This window comes from Pezoporus flaviventris, unplaced genomic scaffold (genome assembly GCF_033815535.1).
Source record: "Pezoporus flaviventris isolate CSIRO_AGI_PZ_B2104156 unplaced genomic scaffold, CSIRO_AGI_Pfla_v1 ptg000078l, whole genome shotgun sequence".
Classification (NCBI taxonomy): Eukaryota; Metazoa; Chordata; class Aves; order Psittaciformes; family Psittacidae; genus Pezoporus; species Pezoporus flaviventris.
The window spans coordinates 3,661,542-3,674,482 of NW_026892626.1; the positions used below are offsets into that span (position 1 = coordinate 3,661,542).

Genomic DNA, 12,941 nt, shown 5'->3' on the forward strand with positions numbered 1-12,941 from the left:
GGTTCATGAATAAATCTAGAACCTAGTAAGTTAATAAACTTCAGCTAACTGAGCCACTGAAGCAGTTGATTTCTGGGTAATTCCTTGCATTAGGACAGGTTTAGGGTTTGATCACCATAGTCCCCTAAGTGCACTGTAGCTCTGTTCAGTACTGCAGTACTGTAGTGTGCCTTTTATTATTGCTTTTCAGTAGGTTTATAAAAGCTTTGCATTAATGTTACTAAAAGAAATGCTATTGCAGATTATGTTCTTGAGATTTTTTTTTTTTCTGTGTGAACATTTTCTTTAAATTCCTTTTTTTTTTTTCCCCCAGCAAACTGCGGGAGTCAGAGGACCAATTCCCACAGGAAGCGTGGCTCCTACTGTACCTTTCTCTGCCTCCTTGTTGGGGACGCTACCAGTTAGTGCAGGATTTGTTCCTTCACCTTCTCTTTCAGAAATCTTTTCACAGCCTTTGGCTTCTTCACTGGAAAGTTTTTGCTCACCATTAAGCACCTTTTCAATCAGTGACCCAAAAAGAGGTAAGAAATAAGTCTCAATATTTAACCTGTTATGATGAGAGCTGTGCATGAGCCAACTGGCTTCTTTTAAATGAGTTTTCACAACTATTCACTATTATTTAACACTTAAATAACATCTGATCTATGCTCACAATTTTTGAGAGTATTGATAATCAACATTGGTTGTACACAAGAATTTATAAATAAAGCTTTTGTTTACTTGGGGCCTGCATAAGCATACTCCAAGCTCCCTCTGTTCAGTTTTTACTGCATTTATTGTGCAAGTCATTTGTTTCATGTATAAGTAGGAAGAAGGAACCATGTTCTTTCAAACTTTTTTTTTCTTTAAACAAAGGTGTTCTTACAGCTTAAAACATTTCTTATGATTTAGCAATAAACAAGAATTCTAAAAGACTAATAAAACTGCATGCTCTGAAAAGTTACCAGTAATCCATGTTTGATTTCAAACTCTGGGGACTGTTACTATGTAGTGAAATAACAAGATACAAACAGTCAGTGAACTAGAAAAGATAAAATGAAGTTCTGTCTCTAATTACTAGTCTTACAGGACTGTGCTGTCCTTAGAACAAAGCCAAATTCACAAAATAAAACTAAAAATAGAACAATCCTTTTACCTGTCTTTCATCTCAGTTTTGATAGGCAGATATTCCTTATCTATCTACCCTTCTTGTACTGCACAGACAGCTTCATGTTGAGTCAGCACATGCCTGTGAAGCTACTGTTGATGTTAATCAGGTAGTTACTAGGTAGTCATCTAAGTTTTTAGCCTAGGTGTTTAAAATGGGCTTTTACAGAATACAAAACATAGTCATGGCAAAGAAAGAAGCCCCCTTGGTGTTTGTCAGAAGACCAACCCTTTGATACTTTTACTTCTCAGGAATGATAAATAATTTTTTGCATAGGATATTTTGTGAACTGAAATAATTAAAAATTCTTTGTGTTCCTTTAGACCTCTCAAGTTCAGCTTCTAGAGATGGAACACCAACACTTAGTAGCAATAATTCCCCATTGTTTGTAAGTGTTTTCTGTGTTTTCTTTCACATCAGTTCAAATGTTAACATTTTGAAGGCTTAAACTAAGATCATAGTTTTCACAGTAGAAGTTTTTATTTTAAAAAATATGGCACTTGTACCATTAAAATGTGATTCTGGCTGAAAGACAGTTGTACAGTAGCAGTAACTGAGCACATGAGAAAATCTACAAAGCTTGTTCTATAAATGCAAACCTTGACTACTGTCATAGCCACTTTTCCATTCTGAGGAACTTGTAAAAGACTGTGGAAGTGTAAAAATAACCAACCTAAGAGAGAGGAAATCTCTTATGATCCAAGTGCCAAAGACTAGGAATACTGGAGAACTGTCCTAGTACAGGAGCAGAGCAAAGATCACCTTGTGTCTGAGAATCCATCTGGTCTCTGTGTTCTAGTCATGCTGTATATTTTCAATCATGATGCTGGCCATTGATTATGTGGGGAAGGGTGCTTGAAGGATTGCATCCTTGTGAGCCACGGTGTAGTAATAATTAGCCTGTTCTTTTCCCTGTGCCTGGTTGGATCTTGTTATGTGCTTAGTCTTTGCTGGGTATATGGCTTTTGTAAAATCTGTGTCCCCTTCTTAGACCTGTGGCTAAATTTGTATTTTGATTTGTTGTTTTGGTTTGTTTTTTTTTTTTTGTGTGTGTGTAGTCTTTCATATGCTTTAAAGAATAATTCAGTAGGTTAAATTTTAGTTGTAGAGAAACTATATGGATAAGTAAAATATGCTTTCTTCCAACAGATAAATGGCCCTAGTAGTTTGTTTGGGTCTGAAAATTACATGGGAATTGCAGGCCAAACTAGAAATGACTTTTCAAATGTTTTTAGCAGTGCAACTGCTAATATACCTGTATCTTCAGCACTTGCGGGAAGAAACCCACTAGAAGGCACACATGAGCTAAGACAGGCCTGCCAGTTATGTTTTGTCAAAAAAGGTAAGGGGCTTTTGGACTCAATTGGGTTGATTTTTAAAAAATATAAAAGCATACATTTAGAACTTCAGTGTTCTTAAATTAAAATACTGTTGGCTTCTAAGTAGTGTTAATCCTGACTTGTTCTTTGCAGATGTAGTATGATCTTATGGTTAAGGAACTGGTAAAATGTTTCAACAACTGTTTTATCTTTCTTCTTGTCTTTATTTCTTGTCCTAATAGATTCTTGATTCCTAAGCACACCACAAATCACCACACGCTTTCACCCACCTGTATGTAAGGTCATTCACGCTCTGTATTCGCTTTCCTCCCAGCCCCCAGGGTACTGTGAAGAATGACACCTTTGCTCAAGACTAAAAAAAACTTGCAATACTCTCTCTGATTGGCCATGGGGAATTGAACTGCAGTTCAAAGTGCCTGGTAACCTTCACATCCCATCTGTTTTATTGTTCTTTCAAACTAATTCTAAATAATAATCTGAGGCTTCCAAACCTTTGTAATAATTAACTCCACTGTATTGACTGAAAGTATCTTAACCAATATTGGGCTTTAATATAACTAATCCTTTTTAGGCCTGAGCTGTTGCTGTTAAATAGAGCCATATTCTAGAGACAATAGCTTTTATTAAGACAAATCTTAAAAATGAGCATCTTGCTTCACGTTATAGGTGTCACCGATATTGGTATATCGTAAAGAATTGTATCAAGCCATAGGGGATGACTGCTGTAGTTTTAGGAACTTGCATATCGTTTTTGGTTTTTTTTTTTACAAGAATAATCTGTGAAATGATATTTGAAAACCCCCCTACGTTCTGCTAAAAGCAGGTGCTGTGAAATACTTGCGGAAGCACATAGCATGTTCCTAACTTCACTTTTTGCATCAAAGCATCTGTTTCTTCTGTTTCATTGCATCTCTATCAAAGCCATTATGTGTCTCCTGCTTTTACTACCTACTTTTGAAATTGTACTCTTCATCAGCGTCTTGTCTAGGGGAACAGTCACATTCTTGGTTTTGCAGTCCCTTAAATAGCAAAATCCACTGAGCATTGCTTGTCTTAAGACTCTCTCCCTTATTTCTTCTTTTTGGTGGTAATGTAATCTTCAGTGTAGTATCATCCTAAAGACAGAATTTAAAGCTAGATGTGTTTTTGTTTCCAAAATCACAGAATTCTGGTATTGGCATTTATATTTTTGGCATGTGCATACTCATTACCTACTGTGTTTTATCTCTAAACATAGTAACTATTCTAATACAATAAAAGCTGAAGGTTAAGAGAGCCATTTACTGATCCTTGGTATTCATCTGCATTGACAACTTATAAATAAGCAAGTTCAGTTTTAAATTGGTGTTATGTAAATGTATACTTTGGAATTTGGAAAAAAGTGGTAATTTGTTGGTGTTCCAAAGTAATCTTAAGGTTGTAACACATCATTCCTCCCCACATAACTGCTGTTTTTTTCCTTGCTGAGACTGGTCCTTTTGTAAGTATTCAGTCTTTTTCTATTCTGTTCAACATGGCTGTTAATGACTTTTGGTTCTTCAGAGTTGCTGGTGCAAGTAGGAACTCTATTCAGTGTATTTGTGTATTTTGCTTTGGGCTTATGTGCCAACCTGTGTATGGAAATACTAGAAGTATGTTGCAGTACATGCAAATATAAGCAATTTTCTGTGGTTGTTTCAGGTCCTAAATTACTGGATTACGCTTACCACCCCAGTTTAGAACATAAATGTAAGAAGGATATTCTAATTGGCAGGATAAAAAACTCTGAAGATAAATCATGGAAAAAAATACGTCCCAGACCAACAAAGACACAGTACGTGGGACCGTATTATATATGTAAAGGTATGCGTTACATATAGCAAAATGGTAATGTCTGCACTCAAAATAACATAGTTTAGCTTTTCCACAGTGAAGTACAGAGTGAGTTTTTGTACTTGCTCATGGGAGGTAGAGAAGGAAGTTCACTGGGTTGTTTATATTTTCCAAGGTTGTAAAGAGAGCCATATTTTGACCATTAATGGGATTATTTAGAGAACATGCACTGTATTTCCCTACTGTTCTCCATGAATAACTTTGCTTCCTAGTGCTGGGCTATTATTCTTAAAAGAAAAAGCAACAAAAAAAGAAGAGCATTCTTGTTAGACTTCTGCAGTATGAGCCTCTACTTACGATCTAAGCAAGATAACTCTTGCATGAATTAACAGCTGTGTTTAAGCAAAAGGTATTCGGAGTTCTGAGCATGGTTGCCTAGACCAGAGAAGGATAGTTGATGGAGTTGTGCTTCAGCCTTCCTAATTTCTTTCAGCGTAAGGTTTTTCTTCTGTCAGAGGACTTCCGTGATCCTTTTACAATGGATGTAGCTTCTTTATTAAAAACATTTGAAATTGAGATAGTGGATGTTTTAAGATAAATAAGATAAAAGTTGTGTAAAGGCAATGTCATATTCAATGTTACCATTCTAGATGTTGCTGCTGAAGAGGAATGCAGATATCCAGGTCATTGCACATTTGCGTATTGCCAAGAGGAGATCGATGTGTGGACACTGGAGCGCAAAGGAGCCTTCAGTCGAGAGTCTCTTTTTGGGGGAAATGGAAAGATCAACTTGACCGTGTCCCAACTTCTTCAAGAACATCACGGATTATTTATGTTTCTTTGTGAGGTGCTGCTTTATTTCTAATGACACAATAAAAATGATAATAGATAAGAAAATTACTTGGAAAGAAATGCTTTGGTTCATGCATGACTGTTTCTTAAATCTTGAAATGCATGTTCAGTAATCTGGCTATCTTTAGATTAGAAAGTAATTGAAGTCTCTTAAAATCTTTAAGGTAAGGTATATTTTAAAATATATAAAATACATACTCTATAATGACCTGGTTTTTGTATTCCAGAAATGTTTTGATCACAAACCAAGAATAATAAGCAAAAGGAACAAGGATAACTCCTCTTCTTGTTCTCACCCTGCTATGCATGACTTTGAAGATAACAAGTATGTCTGAAATCCCATCTCTCTAAGTTTCAAATTAAAAGCAGAGGTTTTGGGGCATTCTATTTAATACCGATTTTCACTTCTTAACCTGTTGATTAGCTTCTCTTCCTTGTTAACTGTTACGATTTGGTGGTATTGTGAAGACAAACTTGCTGAACAAGGATTGTCTCATGTAACTAAACTGAAAGTGAACTATTTCTTTATCAACGCATTCAAAAATAGTGGTATCCACCCTCATGTTTGAATCTTATTTGTTTTGGTGTCAGTTTGCTAATAGCTTTTCTGTCTAGTGAGCATTGATGTGTGATGTCACACACAGATATGTCATGGTAAATTAATACAGGAGGAATTCATAAGTTTGCTCTTTGTTCAGTCTGTATTGCTTATTTTGCTGTAGTTTTAACTCAGCTGGTTAAGAACAGGTTTGCCTTAATTGCAGTGTCTGAAATAGACTGTAGGCTTTATAAACCCAGTTGATAAAGAATAGTGTAAGAAAAGTGTTTATAATTATTCTGTGAAAGTTAGCAAAGTGGCATAGTGACAGTGGTGTTAATTAAGTTTTGGAGAATTAATAGACTTACATTTTTATATGATGGAAATGTAAGTGGGAGCATTTTTAATCCTTTATTTGTCTTCTACTTCCCTACATTGAGGAAACACTACAGCTGTAAGAGCTAGGCTGCTACTGTGATGCATCAGCTCTTTCTCTAATGGTGCACTACAAACGAATAAGTACTTGCTTTTTGTAAGTAGCTCAGGATATGCACTTGAAAGTGGACATGATACACTTTCCCTCTTGGAAACCAGTGATGCAGTTCAGTAATGCTTTGCAGAAGAGAGACTTCTAGATTTTACAAGAGTACTGTTTTGTGATGCTGGTTTACTCAGCCTAGAAATAAATGATAATTAGATGCTCCTTCCTTCTGGGAACTGTTTCCAAAACAGGTGCCTTGTCCACAGTCTGCGTGAAACTATGGTGAAATATTCCAAAATCCGCCCTTTTCAAGTTCGATGTCAGCTTGACCTGTGCAGACATGAGGTCCATTATGGCTGCTTACGAGAGGATAAATGCTTTTATGCTCACAGCCTGGTAGAGCTTAAAGTCTGGATAATGCAAAAGGAAACAGGTATGTTTGGTAAAATGCTCACTTTACTCTTCACTGAAATGCCACTTCTTCCTTGTCTCAACCCCTTTCTGAAATCAGCAACCCAGGCCCAGTGCATTCACTTACAATATGCTGGAATCATAGTCAATAAACAGTAATGTAGATAAGATAAAAAGTTTTGAGCAGGCTACTAGCTAGTCAAAATCAACAAGTTTTTGAGAGTAAAAAATGTCAGAACTGCTCATTGTGATCACATTTTTTCTTGAAATACAACTAGGAGCCTTGAGCAGATTTAAATCCAAGTCGAACTAGAATTGGTTTTATTTTTAAACCTTCTAAGTTTGGAAGATCTTGATCAAATTTTTTTTCCAGCTTGAAATATTTTACTTATGCCATTGTTTCCCTTCATCCCCCAGTAAAAGATCAAATTTTTCTGCAGTTAAACCTTTCTTTCAGCTTAGTGCCATTCTGATATTCTTAACATAGTGAGCCAGAAAAGAAATCCTTCCAGTTTGCTCGTCTGTCTGTATTTGTTGATAAAACTTAATTGTTTTTCTGTTCTTGCTTACACAGGACATTTAGGCTGCTTTTTGTTGATCTCACTTTTTTTTGTTGGCTTCTTTGAGGATAACAAATTTTACTACTTTGTTTCTAGCTGACATCTTTTGAACAGTATGTCTCTCACAGTCCATTATTTGGTCAGGAGTTCCAAGCAGTTGAACTGTTAACAGGAAGTGATTTTTACCATGTAGTAGTTGCTCATTCTTCCTGTCTTGCTCTGTATGACAGCAGTACTTTGCATATTAAGCAGTCACGTTGGATCATTGTGGTACATGGAGGAAAAGGGGAAACTTGGCAATTCCAGTGTGTTAACAGCCTTTCTGGCATTTTTGCCCCTTTATGTCTGAAATTTATCCTCACTTGTTCCCTTGGCGTGGTTTAAACCCAGCCATGCAGCTCGTTCACCCACTCCCCCCCCCCTTCCTCTTTCTTCCCTTCCTCCTCCCCCCACCCTGATCCCAGAGGGATGGGGAGGAGAACTGAAAGACTGTAACTCCCACGGGTTGAGATAAGAACAGTTCAGTAACTAAGGAATGACACAAACCACTGCTGCTGCCACCAATAATAATAATGATAAGGGAAATAACAAGGGGAGAGAATACGATACCACCCACCGAAATAAGCCCGACCAAGCAGTGAGTACCCTTCCGGGTAACTCAGTTACATCCCGGGCATGATGTGCTGTGGTATGGAATATCTCTTTGGCTAGTTTGGGTCAGGTGTCCTGTCTCTGCTTCTTCCCGGCTTCCCCTCCTCCCTGGCAGAGCATGAGACTCACAAAGTCCTTGGTCGGGTAAACATTTAAGCAGTAACTAAAAACATCGGTGTTATCAGTGCTGTTCCCAGGCCGAAAGTCAAAACCAAATCACTGCACCAGCTACTAAGAAGGAGAAAAATTGACTGCTACTGCTGAACCCAGGACATTACAGTATCACAGTGTCACAGTATGCTAGAGATTGGAAGGGACCTCGAAAGATCATCTAGTCCAATCCCCTTGCCGGAGCAGGAACACCTAGATAATGTTACACAGGAATGTGTCCAGGCGGGTTTTGAATGTCTCCAGGGAAGGAGACTCCACAGCCTCCCTGGGCAGCCTGTTCCAGTGTTCCGTCACCCTCACTGAGAAGAAGTTTCTTCTCAAGTTTAAGTGGAACCTCTTGTGTTCCAGTTTGTACCCATTACCCCTTGTCCTATCATTGTTTGCCACTGAGTAGAGCCTGGCTCCATCCTCGTGACAATCCCCCTTTATATATTTATAGGCACTAATAAGGTCACCCCTCAGTCTCCTCTTCTCCAAACTATAGAGACCCAGCTCCCTCAGTCTTTCCTCATAAGGGAGATGCTCCACTCCCTTAATCATCTTTGTTGCCCTTCGCTGGACTCTCTCCAGCAGCTCCCTGTCCTTCTTGAACTGAGGGGCCCAGAACTGGACACAATATTCCAGATGGGGTCTCACCAGGGCAGAGTAGAGGGGAAGGAGGACCTCTCTCGACCTACTAACCACCCCCCTTCTAATACACCCCAGGATGCCATTGGCCTTCTTAGCCACAAGGGCACAGTGTTGGCTCATGGTCATCCTGTCGTCCACTAGGACCCCCAGGTCCCTCTCCCCTACACTGCTCTCTAACAGGTCGTTCCCCAACCTATACTGGAACCTGGGGTTGTTCCTGCCCAGATGCAGGACTCTACACTTTCCCTTGTTATATTTCATCAAGTTATTCCCTGCCCAACTCTCCAGCCTGTCCAGGTCTCGCTGGATGGCAGCACAGCCTTCTGGCGTGTCAGCCACTCCTCCCAGCTTAGTGTCATCAGCAAACTTGCTGATAGTACACTCAATTCCCTCATCTAAATCGTTGATGAGTATATTAAATAATACCGGTCCCAGTACTGACCCTTGAGGCACTCCACTAGTTACAGGCCTTCAACTAGACTCAGCCCCATAGGCTACAACTCTCTGGCTTCTCTCCTTCAGCCAGTTCGCAGTCCACCTCACTGCCTGATCATCCAGACCACACTTCCTCAATTTAGCTGTGAGGATGCTGTGGGAGACTGTGTCAAATGCTTTGCTGAAGTCAAGGTAGACCACATCCACCGCTCTGCCATCATCCATCCACCGTGTTATTTCCTCATAAAAGGCTAAGAGATTGGTCAAACATGATTTCCCCCTAGTGAAGCCATGTTGACTGCCCCTCATAACCCTCTTATCCTTGATATGCCTTAAGATGGCACTAGGGATAAGGTGTTCCATCACTTTCCCAGGGATGGAGGTGAGGCTGACCGGTCTATAGTTACCCGGGTCCTCCTTCTTGCCCTTTTTGAAGACTGGAGTGACATTTGCTTTCCTCCAGTCCTCAGGCACCTCTCCTGTTTCCCAAGACTTGGTAAAGATGATGGAGAGTGGTCTAGCAATGACTTCCGCCAGTTCCCTCAGCACCCGCGGGTGCATCCCATCTGGACCCCTGGATTTATGGATGTCCAGATTGCTCAGCTGATCTCTAACCCCTTCCTCATCGACTAAGGCAAACCGCTCCGTCGACCTGACTTCATCTAAGGTCTCAGGGGTACAGGGCTCTTCAGGACTGCCTGCAGCAGAGTAGACAGAGACAAAGAAGGCATTCAGTAACTCTGCCATCTCTGTATCTTCTGTCACCAGGGCACCCATCCCGTTCATCAGTGGGCCTACATTGCCTCTGGGGTTAGTTTTGTCTGCCATGTATTTGAAAAAGCTCTTTTTGCTGTCCTTGACCCTTCTTGCCAGGTTTAATTCTAAGGATGCCTTAGTCCTCCTAGCTGCCTTCCTACATCCTCTAGCAGCAGCCTTATATTCCTCCCAGGTGGCCAGCCCCTCCTTCCATGACCTGTAAACTCTCCTCTTCCACTTGAGCATACCCAGCAATTCCCTGTTTAGCCACGCAGGTCTCCTGGCCCTCTTCCTTGACTTCCTGCGTGTTGGGATGCTCCGGTCTTGAGCTCGGAAAAAGCAGTCCTTGAATGTCAACCAACTATCTTGGGCCCCTTTACCTTCAAACAGCCTTGCCCATGGGATTTCCCCTAGCAATTGCTTGAAAAGGCCAAAGTTTGCCCTACTAAAGTCCAGGGTTGCAATTCTACTTGCTATTCTACTAGTCCTACCACACAAGATCCTGAACTCCACCATCTCGTGGTCGCTGCAACCAAGGCAGCCCTCAACCCTTACTGCTTCAACCAGATCCTCCTTGTTAGTGAGGATGAGATCCAGCAGCGCTCCTCATACACCATTTGCAGGAGGAAGTTATCATCCATACACTGGAGGAGCCTCCTGGACTGTGGCTGGGTTGCTGAGTGGTCCTTCCAGCAAACATCAGGGAAGTTAAAATCCCCCACGACGACCACGGCCTGTGACTGTGAGGCCGCTCTCAGCTGCCTGTAGAAGGCCTCGTCAACTTCCTCACCCTGATCTGGTGGTCTGTAACAGACACCCTCAACAGTATCGCCCCTGCCAGCCTGCCCCTTAATTCTCACCCACAGACTCAACTCGCTCATCATCTGTCCCTGGACAGAACATCCACCCCTTATTCCATACCATTCACGTCATGCTCAGATCCCACATTTTCAATATACCATCACTCTTATCTCAGTGCACTCTTATCTTAGTGCATGGACCAGTCCCTATAAAGCTGCTGAGTCCATCTGGTCCATGATGTGAGGTTCCATCTCTTGTAACAGTCTTTTGAGGCAGGAGAGGCTGTGTGCAGTGTTCACACTTGTGAATAACCTGGGCAATAGTGTCCATTGTTAAGTCCACCCCTCGATCATGAGTCCATCTCTATGTTGCATCTGTGCCCTGATGGCATGAACTGCCATGGGCCCACCAGGCTCAAGATAATTCACTTTCCCCTTCAGCAGTTTCTGCAGCTTGTCGCTGGGGACTCCATACAGCTGCCTTCCATCTCCAACACTTCCAAAGCACTGGAGGGGCCCAGTGGACTAGATACTTGCCCATACTGTCCCGCCCACCCTGCCACTCATGGCTGTCCAGCCTTGGGGAAAATCTCCTGGTCCTCTTGTATCATTGTCTAACCCTAGACAAGACCCAAACTTGAGTGTGCTTAACTTTTCAGATCAGACAAAGTGGCCGTGGGTAGAGCACACTGTGTGTGTGCCAACATGCTGATCCCCATCACAATCAGCAGGCAGGTCCCAAGGGTACCCAAAGGCAATTCAAAACCTTCAGAACTCTCAGATGCTGCACTTGTCACTGGGGCTGGTGTAGCTGCTGTGCTTGCCGGCTCTCCCACCACCAGCTTCTGTTTTCCGAGGCCAGCTCCTCCTCCTCTGCCTTGCTGGGAAACGCTGCGTGGTCTCCTGCATCCTCCTGGGGCTCGAGCTCGTGGAGCTCGGTGGGTGGCTGGCAGGGGATGCTCCTGGCCGTTGCGGGGCTCGGCTCCTCCGCCGCCTCCTCCTGCTGCTCGGCAGCTGCCTTCTTCCACTCCTCGACTGCCCCGACCTCCTCCACCGGCAGCTGCACCCTCCCGGCCTCCCGTCCCGCTCTCACCACTGCTTGGTCCCTGGGGCTGCTCTCCCAGGCCTCTTTGGCAGCCGCCGGCTCCCGGGGCCGCTCCCCCTCGGCTCCCCGCAGCCTCACGAAGACGGAGGCGAGGGCGAGGGCCAGGCCGGTGAAGAGCAGCCGGACGGCCAGGTACAAGTCCACGGCCACGTCCGTCCCACCCTGCTGCTGGAGCCTGACCGTATTACAAGTCATTGCCATAAAGCACAGTGACACAAGAACCTTAGCCCAAGCCCCACACTTGAAAAACACTAATACAGCAAATAGGGGCTCTAAGTAAGGTACAACGTTCTGAAACTGTGAGATCAATAGAAACAACTTTGAGAGCCAATAATGATGAGTGACTATTAATCTGAAGCAATGAATTCTTATCACAGATACGATTAGACACACTCCCTTCAGATCTGTCATTATCTCAACCCCTCGTCCCCAGTGTTGGGTGCCAAAAAAGAACTGTCGTGGTTTAAACCCAGCCATGCAGCTTGTTCAGTCACTCCCCCCCTTCCTCTTTCTTCCCTTCTCACACCCCCCCCCCCCCCCCCCACCCCGCCCCGGAAGGATGGGGAGGAGAATCAAAAGAATGTAACTCCCATGAGTTCAGATAGGAACAGTCTAGTAACTAAGGTATAACACAAATCACTACTGCTGCCACCAATAATAATAATGATAAAGGAAATAACAAGGGAAGAGAATACGATAACACCCGCTGAAACGAGCTGCCCTTCCGGGTAACTCTCAGTTACATCCTGGATGTGCTGTGGTATGGAATACCTCTTTGGCTAGTTTGGGTCAGGTGTCCTGTCTCTGCTTTCTCCCAGCTTCCCCTCCTCCCTGGCAGAGCATGAGACTCACAAAGTCCTTGGTCAGAGTAAACATTTGAGCAGTAACTAAAAACATCAGTGTTACCAGTGCTGTTCCCAGGCCGAAAGTCAAAAACAAATCACTGCACCAGCTACTAAGAAGGAGGAAAAAATGACTCTTACTGCTGAGCCCAGGACACCGCTCTTTGAAGAAGAGGTTCCTTGTTGCTTCAGCTTTCTATCTAGATTCTTGTATAGGTATACTGACATGAGATGTCATGCTGACCTGAAAATTTTGGAGGAAGAAAGTCAAATAGAGACAAGAGAACTGTTTCTTTGCAGTTTTTCTGTTCTGTCTCTCCTTGCAAGAGTCTTTAGAAGTTTCTATGTGAAAGTAAAACGGTTATTTTCTCACCAGCTGCCCCTACAAAGTCAAGGATAGCAAATCATTA

General features: G+C 42.5%; 1 protein-coding gene across 4 annotated transcripts in view; it reads left to right on the forward strand.

Annotated features, from left to right (window-relative positions):
* ZC3H7A (zinc finger CCCH-type containing 7A) overlaps positions 1-12,941 on the forward strand; it is a 34,756-nt gene that overhangs the window by 14,456 nt on the left and 7,359 nt on the right. For all 4 annotated transcript variants that reach the window (XR_009746900.1, XR_009746899.1, XM_061473231.1 and 1 more), the window contains 7 exons: positions 314-521; positions 1,471-1,535; positions 2,297-2,489; positions 4,168-4,329; positions 4,950-5,146; positions 5,379-5,476; positions 6,422-6,603. Coding sequence is in view for 2 of the 4 variants with exons in the window: in XM_061473231.1 (XP_061329215.1) it covers positions 314-521; positions 1,471-1,535; positions 2,297-2,489; positions 4,168-4,329; positions 4,950-5,146; positions 5,379-5,476; positions 6,422-6,603 (1,105 nt within the window). In the remaining 2 variants the exon portion in view is untranslated. The remainder of the gene's footprint in view (positions 1-313; positions 522-1,470; positions 1,536-2,296; positions 2,490-4,167; positions 4,330-4,949; positions 5,147-5,378; positions 5,477-6,421; positions 6,604-12,941) is intronic.